General features: G+C 40.0%; 1 protein-coding gene across 1 annotated transcript in view; it reads right to left on the reverse strand.

Annotated features, from left to right (window-relative positions):
• Rnls (renalase, FAD dependent amine oxidase) overlaps positions 1-17640 on the reverse strand; it is a 626870-nt gene that overhangs the window by 13336 nt on the left and 595894 nt on the right. The window contains exon 6 of the mRNA XM_021192765.1: positions 13126-13301. Within this exon, the coding sequence (XP_021048424.1) occupies positions 13126-13301 (176 nt within the window). The remainder of the gene's footprint in view (positions 1-13125; positions 13302-17640) is intronic.

Here is a 17640-nt window from a genome sequence, read left to right on the forward strand (position 1 = left end):
AGAGAGAGAGAGAGAGAGAGAGAGAGAGAGAGAGAGAGAGAGAGAGCGTATACACACATACATAGTGCTGGTGGAGTCCAGAGGCATTGGATCCCCTGCAGTTGGAACTACAGGTGGTTATAAGCTACCAGATTGGGGCCCTCTGTAAAAGCACCACTTGCTCTTCACCTCTGCACCATCCCTCCAGCCACTTGAATTGGGTTTTTCATTTCTGCACTGGCAACCAGGATATGGATATGGATAGCAGTGGGTTTGAGCATCTCTTTGGGTCGTACCACCTCTTACACGTATCATCTTTCAATTCATAGCACCTTAGTTCACTTAGGTCATTGTTCCTTTCTTTTAACAATATAGTTCTTGTGTAAATCTCCCATGGTTAAATGCAAATATCTTCTTTAGTGTCATGTTCTTCAACTCTTTTGCCCACTTTTAAACAATTGAACCATTTGTATTTTTTAAAATTATTGATTCGTGCAAATTCACTATACATTTGGGATAGTAAACATTTATCAGATATGTGCTTTTCTAACATTTCTTTTATTTTGCAGTTGTCTTTTTATTCTCCTTATGGTGCCTTTCAAATATATTGGTTTTAATATTCAGTAGATACAATTTATAATTTTTTTAATAATTTGTGCTTTTTCTATTCTATCTACAAATGCTTATGAAACCCAAGGTCATACTCATCTTCTCCTGTGTTTTCTGTTAGAAACTTTATAGCTTAAGGCTGTGTGTTTATGTCTCTGGTCCACTTCCAGCTCATCCATGAGGGGATGTAACTCGGGCCCTGAGTCTAAAGTGAAGTGTACCAGTTTCTGTTTCACTGTTTAGTAGTTACGTCACTAGAGGCACAGTTTGCATCAGAAACCAGAACTTCCTCATTTAAAGCAGAGACAGTATTTCCTTCCGGGTATCAGAACTGATGTGAGCATCAGATGGGAACAGTCCATGAGGAATGTCTAAGATCAGAGTACAAATGCTAACCATGACTACTCTAGCTGACATCAGGGAAGAAAGAATTTGATGACAAATTGTCACCATTGGGGAAAAGCTGTAACTCAAAACCCACCAGCAGTTAGAGAAGATAGAAAAGGACTAGCTTTTATGTAGGGTGTGTTTGAATTCTAAGTTTGCTTCCTAGAACCATAATTGTCCTGGAGTTCTGCAATCCTTAACTCACTTACCTTTGCAATGGACGAGAATCTAAGGTCTCTTAGAGCCAGAAAGGAGTGGGTCAGTTATAAATAGATTTCTTTGACTTACACCAAGTAAGGGACTAAAAAATGGGGAAGGGAGGGGAAAAGAAATGGAGGGTGGGAGGAGGGAGGGAGGAGGGAGGAGGGAGGAAGAAAAGAGAGAGAATAAGCATCAGACTATCATGGTTCAAAGAAGTCCGACCATAGATGACAGCAAGGGAAGGGTGTAGTAAGGAGCTGGAGAGCTGCAGTGGAGCCTCTGCTGTAGCATTCTGGCTGCGGCAGTAGGTCAGAGGGCATAGCAGTGGCCCTGTCCAGGACAGGGACAGCATAGTTCCTGTGCTGAACATCCACATGGCTCAGCATGGCAAACCAAAGTGCTAGATTCAGCACTTCTGCATAATCTTGTTCCATATTCCGTGACATCCTACTTTTCTGCGAAACAGAATTACTGACTGTTCCTCAAGTGCACCTTTAACTCTGGAAAAGTTTGTGCAATTGTTGGAACACTGCTACTCTCATGGCCTTTTCCTGTCTAAGTTCGACATCTTGTAATACTCCACTAAAATTCTGTTTTAAGAAGCTGTTTCTTATGGTTTCTTCTGCAAGTTGTCTCTGTATTTGCAAATAGCACTTTGCACGTCTTTTGTGTCATACTGTACTTCAGTGTGACTCTGTGCAGAGTGGTTCCTCTTTCTGATTGACTATTTGGAAACTTGCTGAAGGATGAGAGTGCCTCAGAATCCATTACAGTGACTAACACACAGTTAGACCTCAACAGATGTGTACTGAATGAAAACATGGATTTATATTCCCAATTTCCAATGCAGCATAATTAGATGTTATTAACTGAACTTGTTACTTGTATAGCATAACACTGATATTTAGTCTAAATAGATCACATAGACATCATTTTCAAGAAATATTGCTGGAATAGGACCTACTTCTAGTATGTCCATACCCATGTAATAGCACCTACCATCCAGTATTAATACTGGGTTCAGACGAATATGCATACATGTAATATATGACATTTTGTTCTCATTAGACATTTAAACATTTCCTATGAAGTATTACCATTTAAAGTAATTTAGTAATTTTGAGTAAGTGTGATAATGGCTAAGGGCAGGGTGAGTCCCAGCAGTGTTGGAGAAAAAAAATGACTTCATTAAATGTACATGTGTTCAAACATTTAATAGTTCATATATTATGGAATTTTGTGAAAAGAGGAGATATTTAACTGTATAAAGTTAAATTAAACTGTGACTGTACATTCTTAAATCAAGGATGAGATTTCTCAGAATGATAAAATAACATGCTTCATCGAAGGAACTGAAGTGAGTGGCCAGCTACATGGACGATGACTCAGTGGAATGTTTGAAAATGACACTTGCCAGCCTTCCTGTTGTTGCTAGGTTGACCCATGCCCTAGTCCATATCATCCAGTATGCAAAAAAAATCTATAAACAGATGATGTATAAGCAAGAGTGGTTTGTGCCAGGCAATAATAATAGTAAGAGTAATAATAATAATAATAATAATAATAACAATAACAACAATAACAGTAATAATAATAATTTTATGCCAGGCAATGTTGGTTCAGGGCACAGACATGTTAAATAATCAAACACCAAAAAATGTACAGGCTAGTTTAGGAAAGTGGCAAAAATCAGGGAAAGTTTCAAGCTTAAAAAATGACAAGGTGACAGAGGCCTACTGCTGTCACATGTCCTATTCTGATGCTGTTCAACAGTTCCTTATAGGTTGTCTTAGTCAGGGTTTCTATTCCTGCACCAACATCATGACCAAGAAGCAAATTGGAGAGGAAAGGGTTTATTCAGCTTACACTTCCACATTGCTGTTCATCACCAAAGGAAGTCAGGACTGGAACTCAAGCAGGTCAGGAAGCAGGAGCTAATGCAGAGGCCATGGAGGGATGTTACTTACTGACTTGCTTCCCCTGGCTTTCTTAGTTTGCTCTCTTATAGAACCCAAGACTACCAGCCCAGGGATGGCACTACCCACAAGGATGGCACTACCCTCCCCCTTTGATAACTAATTGAGAAAATACCTCACAGGTGGATCTCATGGAGGCATTTCCTTAAGGAAGGCTCCTTTCTNTGTGATAACTCCAGCTTGTGTCAAGTCGACACACAAAACCAGTCAGTACATAAGCCCTGGTCAAATGTTAAAGACCCTACATCAAATCAGTTCTGAAACATCCCAGTTTGGAACTTCTTATATATATGAAACGAGAAGAGAGAGATTCTCAAAAGAGAAGAGAATTAAATAAATCAAAGGAAGAGGGGTGTGCTGAGAGGCAATGAAGAAGCACTGGCAGTGGCTACACCTTTATAGCCCTCTGTGGCGCCTCCTCCTGTCCTTACCACCATGGCCAGCGATGATGGAGAAGTTGCTTTGTGCAGTGTCTGCACTGCATGTTTCATGGAGTTCTCAGTGTTCATTCTGTCAACTCTATGGGGTAAGTTTCCCTATTGTTTTGCCTCAATGAGGGCAATGATGCTAAAAGTTGCAATCTCTTTGACCAACATCACTCTGACTTCAGAGTTTGAAGACCATAACTGTAACACATTATTATAAATGTAGAAATCATAGAGCACAAGTGTAGAAGAAAAGCCACAATACAAGTGCCAAGATAATAAAGAGAATGTGATAATATTATGGCGATAAACATGTAGTATACTTTGATAAATAAACTTGACATTTATCGTTTAAAGCACTTATACTAGGAAGCTACGTATTTACAGCTGTGATGTGAGCTAACCAGTGTCTTTCAGGAGTGATAGATTTAAACTGCTTTCAGAACTAGCTTATGAGTTACCTTAAAAAAGCTATAGGTTTTATTTAAAAATTATTAAAATTATCAAGTTCTCAATCTATTTCATTAAAATGATCAAATGACTTTTGTGGCTTCTAAAATATCAAATGCAATGTCTAATTTCAGAGACTCAATCCAACAAATGATAGGGTGAACATGTGACATGCTTGGAACATGTTATAGACTGGATCTTAAATGTCCTCCAAAGAGCCATGTGATAAAGCATTGAGCCTCAGAATGGTCTTGCTGGGAAGTGGCAGAAACTTTAATACGTTAGGTCATGAAGTGACCAGAGATGTGCCATTGGAGAGGACTGTGAGTCTCCAGCCCCCCTCCTTCCTTTGTGCCCGCTGGGATTGAGTGCTTATGTTCTGACACAAGCTCTTGCCAGGACATGATGCTCACCCTGAATCTAAAGCAGGAAAACCAATCTGTCTGGCACCGGACTCTCCACAGCTGTAAAAGATAACCTTTTCTCCTTGTACGTTGATTCTGTGTGGAATCTTGTTCTAGACATGAAAAGCTGATATAAAGAAAGGCCCAGTCTATTTGAAAAGTGGATGTGGCTTGTCTAGGTAACTCACTACTCTGAAAGGGGGAAAAAAAAACCCAAACCAGTCTTATAATATGGTACCACCTTGCATCTCAACTTACTAAAAAGAAGAAATTACCTCACTCAGGATGATATTCTCCAGATACATCCATTTGCCTAAGAATTTCATGAATTCATTGTGTTTAATAGCTGAGTAGTACTCCATTGTGTAAATTTTCTATATCCATTCCTCTGTTGAGAGACATCTGGGTTCTTTCCAGCTTCTGGCTATTATAAATAAGGCTGCTATGAACATAGTGGAACATGTGTCCTTATTACCAGTTGGAACATCTGGGTATAAGCCCAGGAGAGGTATTGCTGGATCTTCTGGTAGTTCTATGTCCAATTTTCTGAGGAACTGTCAGACTGATTTCCAGAGTGGTTGTACCAGCTTGCAATCCAACCAGCAATGGAGGAGTGTCCCTCTTTCTCCACATCCTCGCCAGAATCTGCTGTCACCTGAAATTTTGATCTTAGCCATTCTGATTGGTGTGAAGTGGAATCTCAGGGTTGTTTTGATTTGCATTTCCCTGATTAAGGATGTTGAACATTTTTTCAGGTGCTTCTCAGCCATTTGGTATTCCTCAGTTGAGAATTCTTTGTTTAGTTCTGTACCCCATGTTTTAATGGGGTTATTTGATTTTCTGGAGTCCAGCTTTTTGAGTTCTTTGTATACATTGGATATTAGTCCCCTATCAGATTTAGGATTGGTAAAGATCTTTTCCCAATCTGTTGGTGGCCNTTTTGTCTTATTGACAGTGTCTTTTGCCTTACAGAAGCTTTACAACTTTATGAGGTCCCATTTGTCAATTCTCCATCTTACAGCACAAGCCATTGCTGTTCTGTTCAGGAATTAGTGAGGTAACCCAATCACAAAAGAACACACATGATATGTACTCACTGGTAAGTGGATATTAGCCCAGAAACTTAGAATATCCAAGATACAATTTGCAAAACACATGAAAATAAACAAGAAGGAAGACCAAAGTGTGGATACTTCATTCCTTCTTAGAATGGGGAACAAAATACCCATGGAAGGAGTTACAGAGACAAAGTTTGGAGCTGAGACTGAAGGAAAGACCATTCAGAGACTGCCCTACCCAGGGATCCATCCCATAAACAACCACCAAACCCAGACACTATTGCATATGCCGGCAAGATTTTGCTGACAGGACCATGATATATATGTCTCTTGTAAGGCTATGCCAGTGCCAGGCAAATACAGAAGTGGATGCTCACAGTCATCTATTGGATGGAACACAGGGCCCCTAATGAAGGAGCTAGAGAAAGTACCCAAGGAGCTAAAGGGGTCTGCAACCCTATAAGAACAACGTGCCTCCCCCAGACCCCGAGCTTGTGTCTATAGTTGCATATGTAGCAGAGGATGGACTAGTAGGCCATCAATGGGAGGAGAAGCCCTTGGTCTTGAGAAGATTATGTGTTCCAATACAGGGGAATGCCAGGGTCAGGAAGCAGTAGCGGGTGGGTTGGGGAGCAGGGTGGGGGGAGGGTATAGGGGATTTTCGGGATAGCATTTGAAATGCAAATGAAGAAAATATCTAATAAAAAAAGAAGAAATTGGAGATAACAATAGAAAGTACATAAGAAAGAGAAAGTATAAATCACTTGCTTTTTGCCAGTTTAGTCTTGAAATTCAGTACAATCACCTATCAGAAATTATCCTCAGAAGAGTATAAATGTACTTCTGTGAAATCAGCCGTGGACTTCCAAATACAACTCTGTAAGGAATATTCTAGCATTGCATCAGTCCTTTATGCCTTCTAGTAAGGGTATTCTATAGAAATAGGTAAGTACTTCCTTGTCTGAGGAGACAAAAGGTTAGTGTCAAAAGTGAGGAACATGAATGGAAGGGTGAGAAGAGAAAAAAGGTGAGATGCACCTACATGTCGGGATGTTTCTGTGAAGGGCTGAGTCAAGGATACAGAGAGAAAAAGCCAAGTGGTGTTAGACAAGTGGTGTCTTAGTTAGGTTTTCTATTGCTGAGATAAAACACTATGACCAAAAAGCAAGTTGGGGAGGAGAGGGTTTATTTTGTTTATACTTCCAAATCTTAGTCCATCTTTGAAGGAAGCCAGGACTGTAACTGAAGCAGGGTAGGAACCTGGAGGCAGGAGCTGATGCAGAAGCCATGGAGGGGTGCTGCTTACTGGCTTCCTCCCCATGGCTTGCTCAGCCTGCTTTCTTATACACCCCAGGACTTTGTGCCACTTCCCCTTCTCCATGCTAGAATTTTGTCTGGCTTGAATTTGTTCAGGTCGTGTATATGTTGTCATAATCTCTGAGAGTTCATATGTACATCAGCCCGTTAGTGTCTGAAAGGTGTTTTTATGGAGTTATCCATCTATGTGCTCTGGCACTTAAAATCTTTCTGCCTGCTCTTCTGTCTGGATACCCAAGCCTTGAGGAGAAAAGTGTGATACACTTAGGGCTTAGTGTTCCAAAGTCCTTTACTCTGTGCAAATTGTCTAATTGTGACTGTCTGTGGTATTTCCCAATGACTGCAAGAAGGTACTTCTCTGATGAGGGTAGGGTGGAGCACTGATCTGTGCGTATAGCAGTAGATCATTAGGAGTTGCTTTTGTTGCTATATTCCTTTAGAAGAGTAATAGTAGTAGGTTTTCACTTAGAGCCCATGACCTCTTTAGTCTCAGGTTCTTGGTCTCAAGTAATAGTGTCAGATGTGGGTTTCCTCTCATGGAGTAGGCCTCAAATTCAATTATAAAATGTGGTTGGTTACTTCTGCAACATTTGTATTTTATTGCTTCAGTGTGTCTTGTAGGCAAGTCATTTTTTGTAGGCCAAAAGTTAGGAGATATCGATGATTACCTTTGTCTTCTGACAGCATGCAGACTACCTTCTAGCACCATGACTGCTAATTGGTAGCAGTAAAGATTTCAGGTGGGCATCAGCTCGATTTTTTTTTTTTTTTTTTTAGTTTAATGACACAGCTAAGTGGTATATTCAGAAATATAGTCTTACTGTCACATAGTGAAAGATAACCAATTATATTGGCAACAACTTGTAATATTTGGGAAGTCTATGGGACCCTTTTGGTCAACAAATCAGGTTGTAACCCCTTCCTGTTGTCAAGAGATTTCACTTGGTAGTATATGATATCTAGTTAAGTTTTTGTCTCAGCCATTTTATAGAAACATCATTTAGATTCCTTTCATATGATGTTAGCCAGTTGTCTTCATTTTCCTGAGAATACCATGATTTCTCTTTAGGACTAAATAAAATTACACTGGGTATATGTGTCAAATTTTCTTTAGACATTCATCTGTTGATAGACATCTATGCTGATTTTTTTTCAGCTATGAATAGTTCAGCAGTAAACATGGCTGGATGAGCATTTCTATAGCATTTTGTCTTTTGTCTTAGAGTCCTTCAGGTATACACTTGGGTGGAATGGCTTCTGTTTTCCCTTTTCTGAGGCACTTCCACACTGCCTTCCATAGTGGCTGCAGCAGTCTACATTCCCCTGAGCAGTGTGTAAGAAAGGGCTCATTTTCTCCGCGTCCCCACCAGGGCTTGTTATTTGTTTCCTTAAGGACAGCCATTCTGACTTGGGCCAAGCAATATCCAAGTAGTTTTAATTTGTATTTCCTAGATGGCTTAAGGATGTCAAATATTTATCAGCCACCTGCATTTCTTTTGTGGAGAACTGTCTGTTCAGTTAAAATGCTCATTTATTGATTAGTGCCTAATTTTTGAGGTTCTTTGTAGATTATAGATATTAGCCTTCTGTCAGATATATTGCTAGAAAAAGCTACTTTCTCCATTCTGTCTGTCATTGCTCCAGTTTGGTGGTCATTCTCTATTCTGTGTAGAGGAGGCACAGAACATGCCTTTAATGTGCCACCTAATGTGTCACCTTTAATGTGACTTAGTACTTGGGAGGCAGAGGCAGGAAGGTCTCTGAGTTCAAGGCCAGCCTGGACTACAGAATGAGTTTCAAGGAAGCCAGGGCTACACAGAGAAATATTGTCTACATCATCATCATCATCATCGTCAACATCATCATCATCATCGCCATCAAAGCAACTCATGAATGCTCAAAGAAAAATGGCAGAAAAGGAAAGCCTAAAAACAAACAAACAAACAAACAAACAAATAAACACAAAACAAACATATTTCAGGAAAGAATCAAATACCAGAATATAGGAGGCTGAAAGTTTCTATTTCACTAAATAGAGACCACTAAACTGAATGCTTGGAAGCTAAGCAGGGTCAGGCCTGGTTAGTTACCTGGATGGGAGACCAATTTTTTTTTTTTTTTAAAACTAAGGAAGGACAGGGAACATCATAGTTATACCACAGCACCCATCAGCAGCAATAGTTTGAGGAGACACTGGAACAAACGAAAGCCCAGAAGCACAGTGCTGTGGCAGCAGGCAGCAGGGTCAGCAGTGCCACTAAGTGCCCCGGGGTCAGGTTATGTGCAAAGCCATCTTCAGTGAACAGTTTTCTGCTGAAAAGCATTAAAATAACCAACTGTTCCAGAATCCTTAATGCAATGCTATAGGGACTAGACACCAAATTAAATCAACGGGATAAACATCTAAATTATGAAGGGGAAATTGGTATAAAATGGAAGAACTGAGAAGCATTAAAAAAAAAAAAATCTGCCACTGCTTTCTTAAGTTAAACCCATACCCAGAAGTTGAAGACTTTTATCCAAACCCTAGATGAGAGTACAGAAACAGTTGCCAAGTTGCTCAAAGACATTTTCCCCCTTAATTTGCAGCACCCACAAAAATGTACCACTATGTCATTTAAGACAAAATTCAATTTAGAGTCTTAGAGCCCTCAGCAGATATTAGTCTCTCTGGTTTCAGAACAGAAATTGGTGACATTGTGACATTCCTTAGTGAAGAGGCAAGTGAATAGAGTCACCTTCCTCCTGCCTTTGCGGACATGTGGAGGAGGGCAGTGGGTATCGGGATCAACAGGAGAATGAGAAACTTTCCCACATACAAACAACCTCGAAGTTCTCTACGGTAGTAGTTGGGCCCTTAATGTGTATTAACACTTTCCCTTAAGATTTGATGTTGAAGTACAGGGCGGGGTTGACCATGGCTGCAGCAAGCTTCGGAAAGCGACAGCAGCGTCTTTAAAGCCTCTATGAGTAGTTTTTAAGCTAAATGTGATGGGGTGGCCATGGTTTGTGGGTGTCTTCCCAGGGTTCACGTTGCTGGAAGTTAGGGTCCCCATGTAGCACAGCCAGGTGTTGAAGAGGAGGAGCTCGGTGGGAGTTGGTTGGGTTGTTAGGATAGCTGGAGTTACCAGACTCAGAGCTACCTTTTGTGAGTCAGTTGTCATAGCAGCTCCTCCACTCTGACTCTGGCTTCGTGGCTCACCACGGAATCGCTCATGCTTCCTCTGCTCTTGATGCTGCCATGAACCATGAGGCAACAGGGACTTCACTGGGGCCAGTGTCATGTTGCTTGGACTTTTAGCTTTCAAATTTGTGAGCTAATGAAACGGCTGACTCTAAATTGACCCAGCCTGTCACCTTAGGATGGCTAATCTTCCAGTGTCTTGATTTAGGATTGCTGAAGAGATGTGTCTTTAAGGATGCCCTGAAGGTTTTACCAGAGAGGGTTAATTGAGCAGAAGAGACACATCCTCAGTGTGGAAAGGGCTCTCACAGGGGCTGATGTTCTAGACTGTATAAAACAGAGCAAGGAGAAAGTGCTCTGAGAATCAGTATGCATCTCTTTTTCTGTGTCCTGACTACAGGATCAACAATTTGATTAGCTGCCCCTGTAGTCCTAGCTGCTGTGCCACAATGGGCCATAATCCCTTAAACCATGGTCCTATGCCCCAAGTTCCTGTTCTTTACTTAAACTACATTTACTTTTTTGTCATAGCAGTGAGGAAAATAAAATACCACAGGCCTACAACTTACTTAAGATTCATCTTTAATATTATATATCCTATGGATTAGGGCAAATGTATAATGCAATTTACTATTATAGAGGCAAACTATTTTCAGTAACTTAAAAATATTTTCTAGCCAAGCCATTTTTCCATTCTTCCTGTCAAGTTTCTAAAAGGCTCCTAACCTGCCTACTTATGCCTCTACTAGTTCGTATTCCCACTTGGCATTAATGAAGTTACTACCACTCTGCCCCTCACTAGCATTCCATGTTATCTGGACTTTACATTTGCATATTCCAGTTTGTTTCTACTCTCAGCATTAAATAGATCATGCCTTGGAGTTGCACAGCTTCAAGCCCAGCCTTTCCACCCATCTCCAGCATTTCCTGTGAAGATTCAGTTCAAATGTCACAAAAGAAAAGAAAAAGAAGAAAAGAAACTAATGGGGGGAAAGTTTTGATCCTGCAGGGTTTGGAACAGAGAATCCACACCATATAGCACTGTTTGGAACAGAATATTAGCTCTGTATTTTATTGAAACCTTCATAATAAAAAGGCATTTAGAGCTCTGGCTTTTTGTTTTTCAGAGAAAGAGCAGAAAGGGAATGGGAAAGTGTATGGAGACCAGAAGGAAGAGAAGGGAGGAGAGAGAAGGAACCTGGTGTGGGACCTGGGCTGGACAGAGATTCAGCTGGGTTTCCTCCTTAAGAGCACACTTTCTGCTCAGAATTGGGGGATTGGGAGCTCTGAAAATATAGCCCTTGCTCCTCTTTCTTTTCTGTCTCTCGTTTATATTACCTTCTCATCAGTTCAGTGCTGCACTATATCCAACGTTCACACAAATGTACCTTGATTAATTGCGACAAGGCCATGGTAGCAAGGCATGGGCACACTCTTCCCCACCGAATTCCAAAGGTTAAGATGGACCACTGAAAAGCGCGGGGGGGGGGGTGCTTTTGAGGAGATTAGCTGAAAGTAAGAACCTTATCTCAAGCCACTTGACCTTTCATTGGCCAGTCCTTTTTCTAATGTGTATCTAGGTGAGATGCTCACCACAAATGACAGTGTTACTCTTGTAGACGGCTGTTCAAGATGCTAGAGACGTGTGTGAACAGTGGGAAATGCATGCTTTGAAGCTTGGACAGTAGCTTGTCTCCCTTCAGGCTCTGCAGCAAGTGTAGCATCTGTGTATACAGAATTATAAATGCAGTGGAATGATTTCAATATCCAAATTGCCATAAAAAACATTGTTAGAGTTTGGATATACATTGTACTCAAAATAATTTTTGGATGAAACTTTGTGATATTGTTTCATCAATATTTGAATAGGTAGTTTTATGGTTAGGACAAGGCTATTTTTAGATTATATAAAATTGTAAGACTTATATAATGAGTAGATTTAAATTTATATGTGAGTAGGTTTAAACATTATTTTTTAGTCTAATAGTAACTTATAATGAGACAAACACATACACACAAATGTCACAATTTACTGTTCTTTTAAAGAAGTATTTACAATAGGCAAAATGACTTATATACAATATACCCAGCTTGAAGTTATAGCAAGATTCTTTTTCTGGCTTCTTTTTCAAGTCAACTTAAAATTGAGATAAATATCATTTAGAGACATCAGCTATTGAGATTTTTCAATCTTTTAAAAGGAAAGAGCAAAGTCTTCTAAAGTGACTGCGACATGCTTAAGTAAATATTTCCTCCAGAGGTCCCCTGTATAATTTAACTTGAGAAGATATGGGTAAACACAGACCTGCTGCAAGGTTTTAGTGAGTAATTTACTATTTCCTCTGAATTGGAAAGCCATTTAAAACATACAAAAATCTGCTGCAATTTCCCATAACACCACTTTTTCTGAAGGCTTTACAGCTCAGATACCAATAGTGCTCACAAATCTGTTAATCACTGGGCTCAAAACGGGGAGAAAACACACGTTTCTGTGGCTTTCCGTCTTCAGTCTATCCGACCTTTGCTTCACTGACCCCCAAATGACTTCCCAACCGAGTTTACAGATCCAGAGCTGTTTCTGAGAACAGGATTCCAATGCTAGTAAAAGAATATGTGTTTAAGTCGAGCTTTACTCTGTATTAAGAGCTTTAAGGGTAACATAGAAGAATGATAAGCAGGGTTAGCTTACCCTGGAAGGCAGCTCCGTTCAATATTCTAGAGTTACTCATGAAAGACCTCTGCTGTCACCACTCAAACTGAAGTAGAAACTCAATAAAAATGAAAACTGTGGTAACTAGATACGCATGCAGTGTTAATGTGACCTACAGCAAAGCTCCGGGTAGTTAAAGTGGCTACCGTACAGCCGCAGTGTCAATGTGGAAAATCCCCAGAGAAACAGCTGCATCTGGATGTGCAACTGCTCTTGCCTGTATAAGAAACCCTAGAATTTCAGAGTGCGATGGGATGTGGACAAGGTTGGTAAAAATGACACGCTCATCTCACTGAGCAATAGCGTGACAATGACACCTATAGAAATTACATATGCATATGACAAAGGCATGTGAACTCCAAGGATTCCGGCATTCATTTCCTCTACTAGACAATGCAGAAGACTCCACTCCGTTTTCTGGTTACCTGCGAATATATCCATTTCTGGCATATGGTAGCAACAGGCTGAGGCAAACCCGGCAGAATGGTTTCCAGTTGCTGGATCATTAACTTCTGCACATCCGCCTCACTGCTCTTCAAGTGCTGAACTCCAAATGGGACAGTGCTTTGGATCAACAGGGATGGACCACATTCCGATGACTCTGCAGTGTGAGAGGAGCGGGAAGACACATCTTAAAGCAGGGAACCCAAGAGCACAGCCCAGAGTTGGATTCCAAAGTAGAAAGCGATCATAACAATCAGGCAGTGATGGAGGCAAACAGGGACCCATGTCTGCAGCTTGGTTTAGACTGCTTCTGAACCAGCTGCAGCTTTCCTGCGGAGGAAGAAGGCTGAAGATGCACTTTAGAAAACAAGTTATCAGTTCTTGATAAGGAACTGGGAGGGACAATAAGCACCCTTAATACCAATATCTGGGTTCAGCTAAATTTATTGGTTATTTTCTCTTATTATTAAATTGTTAGTCTTTTATATATTATATTACAAATACCCTATTTTCTTAAGTTCTGAGAATTAAATAGCTGTTCAGAAAGATATTTATGCTAGGAAGGTTGCAAAACATTTTACTAAAATTATAACAATTCTATATTGTTTGATACCTTGAAAAATAAATTATCTCTTTAAAATCAGAATATTCCTCCTAATATTATTCCTTGAGTCCTCTGTGTATATGTGAGATAAGGTCTTGTGTAGCCCAAGCTGGTCTTAAACTTGAGATTATTTTCTTCTCTCTCCTCTGTGGTGAGAGAACAGTAGTACCACTGTTCTTCTTTATCTTTCAGTCAACAACAGAAACAAAAGTCTGACCCATCTATACCTCCATTTTTATTTGTCACTCAATTTATTTTTGCTGAATTTCCATGAGTGTTTGGCTGACTCTTTTCTTATTTAGAAGAACACAAGGCAGCCAATAATGCAGGAAGTTAACGGCGCTCAGGCAACTAAGGCACTGGAGAATACAGTATGTGAAAGAACATCCACATGAGTTTGGTTTAAATAATATTGAGGAGAAAGCTGGGAAGAATACATGAATGGAGGAAGCATATGTCCAGTTAGCCGCTCTACATTTTAGAGATTTATTTTTATTTTTGTAAAATCTTAATAAGCTTGTACCCACCTAGGTTTATAACATAGGTCAAACAACATATGAAGTTGATGCTTTGTAAAAGTAAGAGTCAGGAGGAAGAGAAGAAATCAGCTAAAAGGCGAGGTTCCTAGATGTTGCTCAAATTATCCCTATGAGTTATTTAATAAAAGTACTTCCCTTCCCCACTTCACTAAGCCCATGGAACCATGGCTTATAAATTTCAAAAATAAATACAAGGGAATAGTCTCAAAATGCTACAAGCCTTGGAAACAGAGTCAGTGCTGCCACATGACTTCATCTGTTGGGATATGAACGCAACCCTGTGCTGGGAGTGCTACCGTGAATCAGATCATGCTCTGCTCAGCTCACTGTAACGGGAACCACCTTTCTAAGCAGCAGACAAATGTCCTTGGGAAGGCCATGCCTTTAACCTGTGAGTGCACACCTCACTAATACTGCACAGAGGCAAAGGCTCATCTGTGCAAAACTGCACGGTATTTCAGAGAGTGCTCTCACAGTGAGAAATCCTTTGCATCATGCTACCCATTCTTTGCTTCTTGCTGCAGATGCAACATGACCAGGGGCTTAAACTTCTGCTGCCAAAGCACCTCAACCATGACGGACTGTACCCTGAACTGTGAGTCAAGATGGCCCCTTCCTTACTTAAGTTCAGTTGCTATTTTATCGTAGCAGCTGGAAATGTACTTAAGAGAGCAGGCATTATTTACACGTCAGGTAACACATTTATTATGTATCAGTTAAAATGCTCAGGAAGCTTATTCACACTGGAGGGGTGCAAAGCCATCCTCCATTCGTGAGGTGCCAGATCTCTGTAGAGACAGAGAGTTACCTCATCAGTGAAGCAGGAGAAGAGAGCTCTGCCTGCCATCACTGTTGGGCTTTAAAGGAACATAAAGGTTAGCTGTGTGCTGAGAGTCAAGAGGTACTCTTTGCCAGTCTCTAACACTGGCAATGGTGCATGACAAGTTTTCCCCATTTACAGTAGCTGTCTTCTCCTAGGAGAGCAATACAAAAAGAAATCCTAAGATTCAAACTGAAATGATTCTTGTGTAATAATGAGAGAACAGAGAACAACCTGATTACTTTTTATTCTTGGAATTGAACACATTTTGAGAATTTATATTAAAATTTAGACTAAAGAAGAAGTTTAAAAGAACATGACTTCAACTCCAAAGCTAAAGGCACTTTTAGAAGATAAAATGAAACACACACACACACACACACACACACACACACACACACACACATGAAAAGTCAACTAGAGTTTAAATAAAACTAAGATTTGGAAGACACAAATTTACAAAAAGCCTCAAATATGATACTAGGATTTAGATTTAAAGGGGAGACAAGGGAAGGCATTGGAAGAAAAGACAAAATATAACATTTTCTTTCATATATAGATTGTAGGCATGGATATTCACACATATATGTTACTAGAAAGCATAAAAGGGACATTATTGGGGATAAAACAGGAAACTACCATGAATGGAGGAGAAAGGACAGGGAAGTCAGTGTCAGGGCCAACACAAGCTATGCAGTGATCCCCGTATGTATACATGATGCTATCATGACAAAACCTTTGTTTTGCATTCTACCTGAAGAGCTAATACAGAAAGCAAAGTTTGAACTAAATTGTGTTGAGAAAATGTGGTGTAGATGATGCATTAAAATCTGTTACATGGCTGCAGTTACAGTCTACTCTCCCAAGTGCTACAATCGCTTTTGAATCTAAGTTTTTAGATGTTGAATTAGCTTTTGTGTATATATGTGTTTGTACACACGTGCCCATACATGTACATGTGTTGCCAAAAGGCAATCGTGGGTGTTGGTCTTCAGGTGTCTTATGATTTTTTTTTTTCAGTTTGGTAGATCAAAGCTTTTCAATGTCAATAGGTAATGCTAAGAATAATAGTAGGGAACTGAGAAAGGGAATCATTTTTGATAGAGAAACATGGTTCTGCTTATAATTCTAATTGCTAAAGTTTGCATGGAAGAGATGTTTTGCAAAAGTGATAAAAAAACCCACACTTTGTTTTCCAGGAGTAGGCTAGCATAAGAGAGGGTTTGAACAAGATGATCTTTGGGTTAAGTTTCTGAATGCCTTTAACAGTGCCTAAGAACACTAGTGTGTGAAAGTGCTTCAGATCTCCTACCTTGGAAGATTTTCATTAAGAGACTTGAGTTTCTGGATATTTATATAAACACTTGGGAAAAGACAGAGCGGCAGGGGAAAAAATGCTTTCTATACAACTTATGTCATGGGGATTTCAAGGTTGCCATCTCAGCATAACTTAGCCTTCTCAGGACTGCAGGCTGTTGCCCTTGACCCACAATGGCACAATTCAAGTCGTAAACGTTCTGGTCAGGAAGCCTGGGTCTGTTCAGCCAACATCCATCAGAGCTGTAAGGGCAGTAGCTACTGGCATGCTCAAGGAAAATGACAGTCTTGAAACCAGCTCACTGGAGTTTAGTGATCTAAGGCTATCTGTAAGTAGCTATTTTACCTTATAAACAATATTCTCCCTCTTGATTTTTAGAAGTCCTGCCATCTATCGGATGATTGTAACACCTTTTAGTCTCATAAAGCCCTGCATGTGTCATCTGCCTCCTACCTTTTATTGAAGACAGGCTTTCTCATTGTCTTGGGTCTTTGCCATATAAGTCTGGCTTGCTGGCCATACGTTTACTGGGATCTGGCTGTCTTGTCAGTGGTGGGACTAAAGGTCCCAGCTTTTTAAGTGGGTCCTGGTCACCCCAAAGCAGTCTTCATGCTTGTGCAGCATGTGCTTTACCCAAAGCCATCTCCTATGAATTAACATTTTACATGAGTACAATAGAATTAATTTTGAGATTCTTATCAACTAAGTTCTGACAACAATTGACTGATTGCCCAATCAATGAAAGAAATGCCTTATGATACACTTGCCAGTTTCTCTTGTCATTTAAAATTACTTTTTATTTTCTACTGATGTATTACTAGTTTCCTGATTTTGAACATTTTATTAACATATTCAAACCTTTTAAATATCTAGAATCATTTGTGAGTTGAAATCTTATTTTTTATTTTATTTGACTTTTTCAATGTTGGTTGATTTTTGAAAATTACAAAAAGATTATCCTTTTGTTAAACATTTTTTACATTTTTTGAGTGTGGTGTGAGAGTGTATGTGTTGGTGTGGAGTGTGTGTGCATGTGGAGACAAGGGCTTGGTGCCAGGAGTTGTTTTCAATCACTCTCCATCTTAGTTTTTGAGAGTAAGTTTTGAGAAAGCTGGAACTCATCAGGTGGCTAGACTGGCTAGTCAACAAGCCCCTGGCTAGTCAACAAGTCCAGCGGTCCCCAGGTCCCCAGTGCTGCAATTAAGTACCCAGAGC

Source organism: Mus pahari, chromosome 1 (assembly GCF_900095145.1).
Source record: "Mus pahari chromosome 1, PAHARI_EIJ_v1.1, whole genome shotgun sequence".
Taxonomy (NCBI): Eukaryota; Metazoa; Chordata; class Mammalia; order Rodentia; family Muridae; genus Mus; species Mus pahari.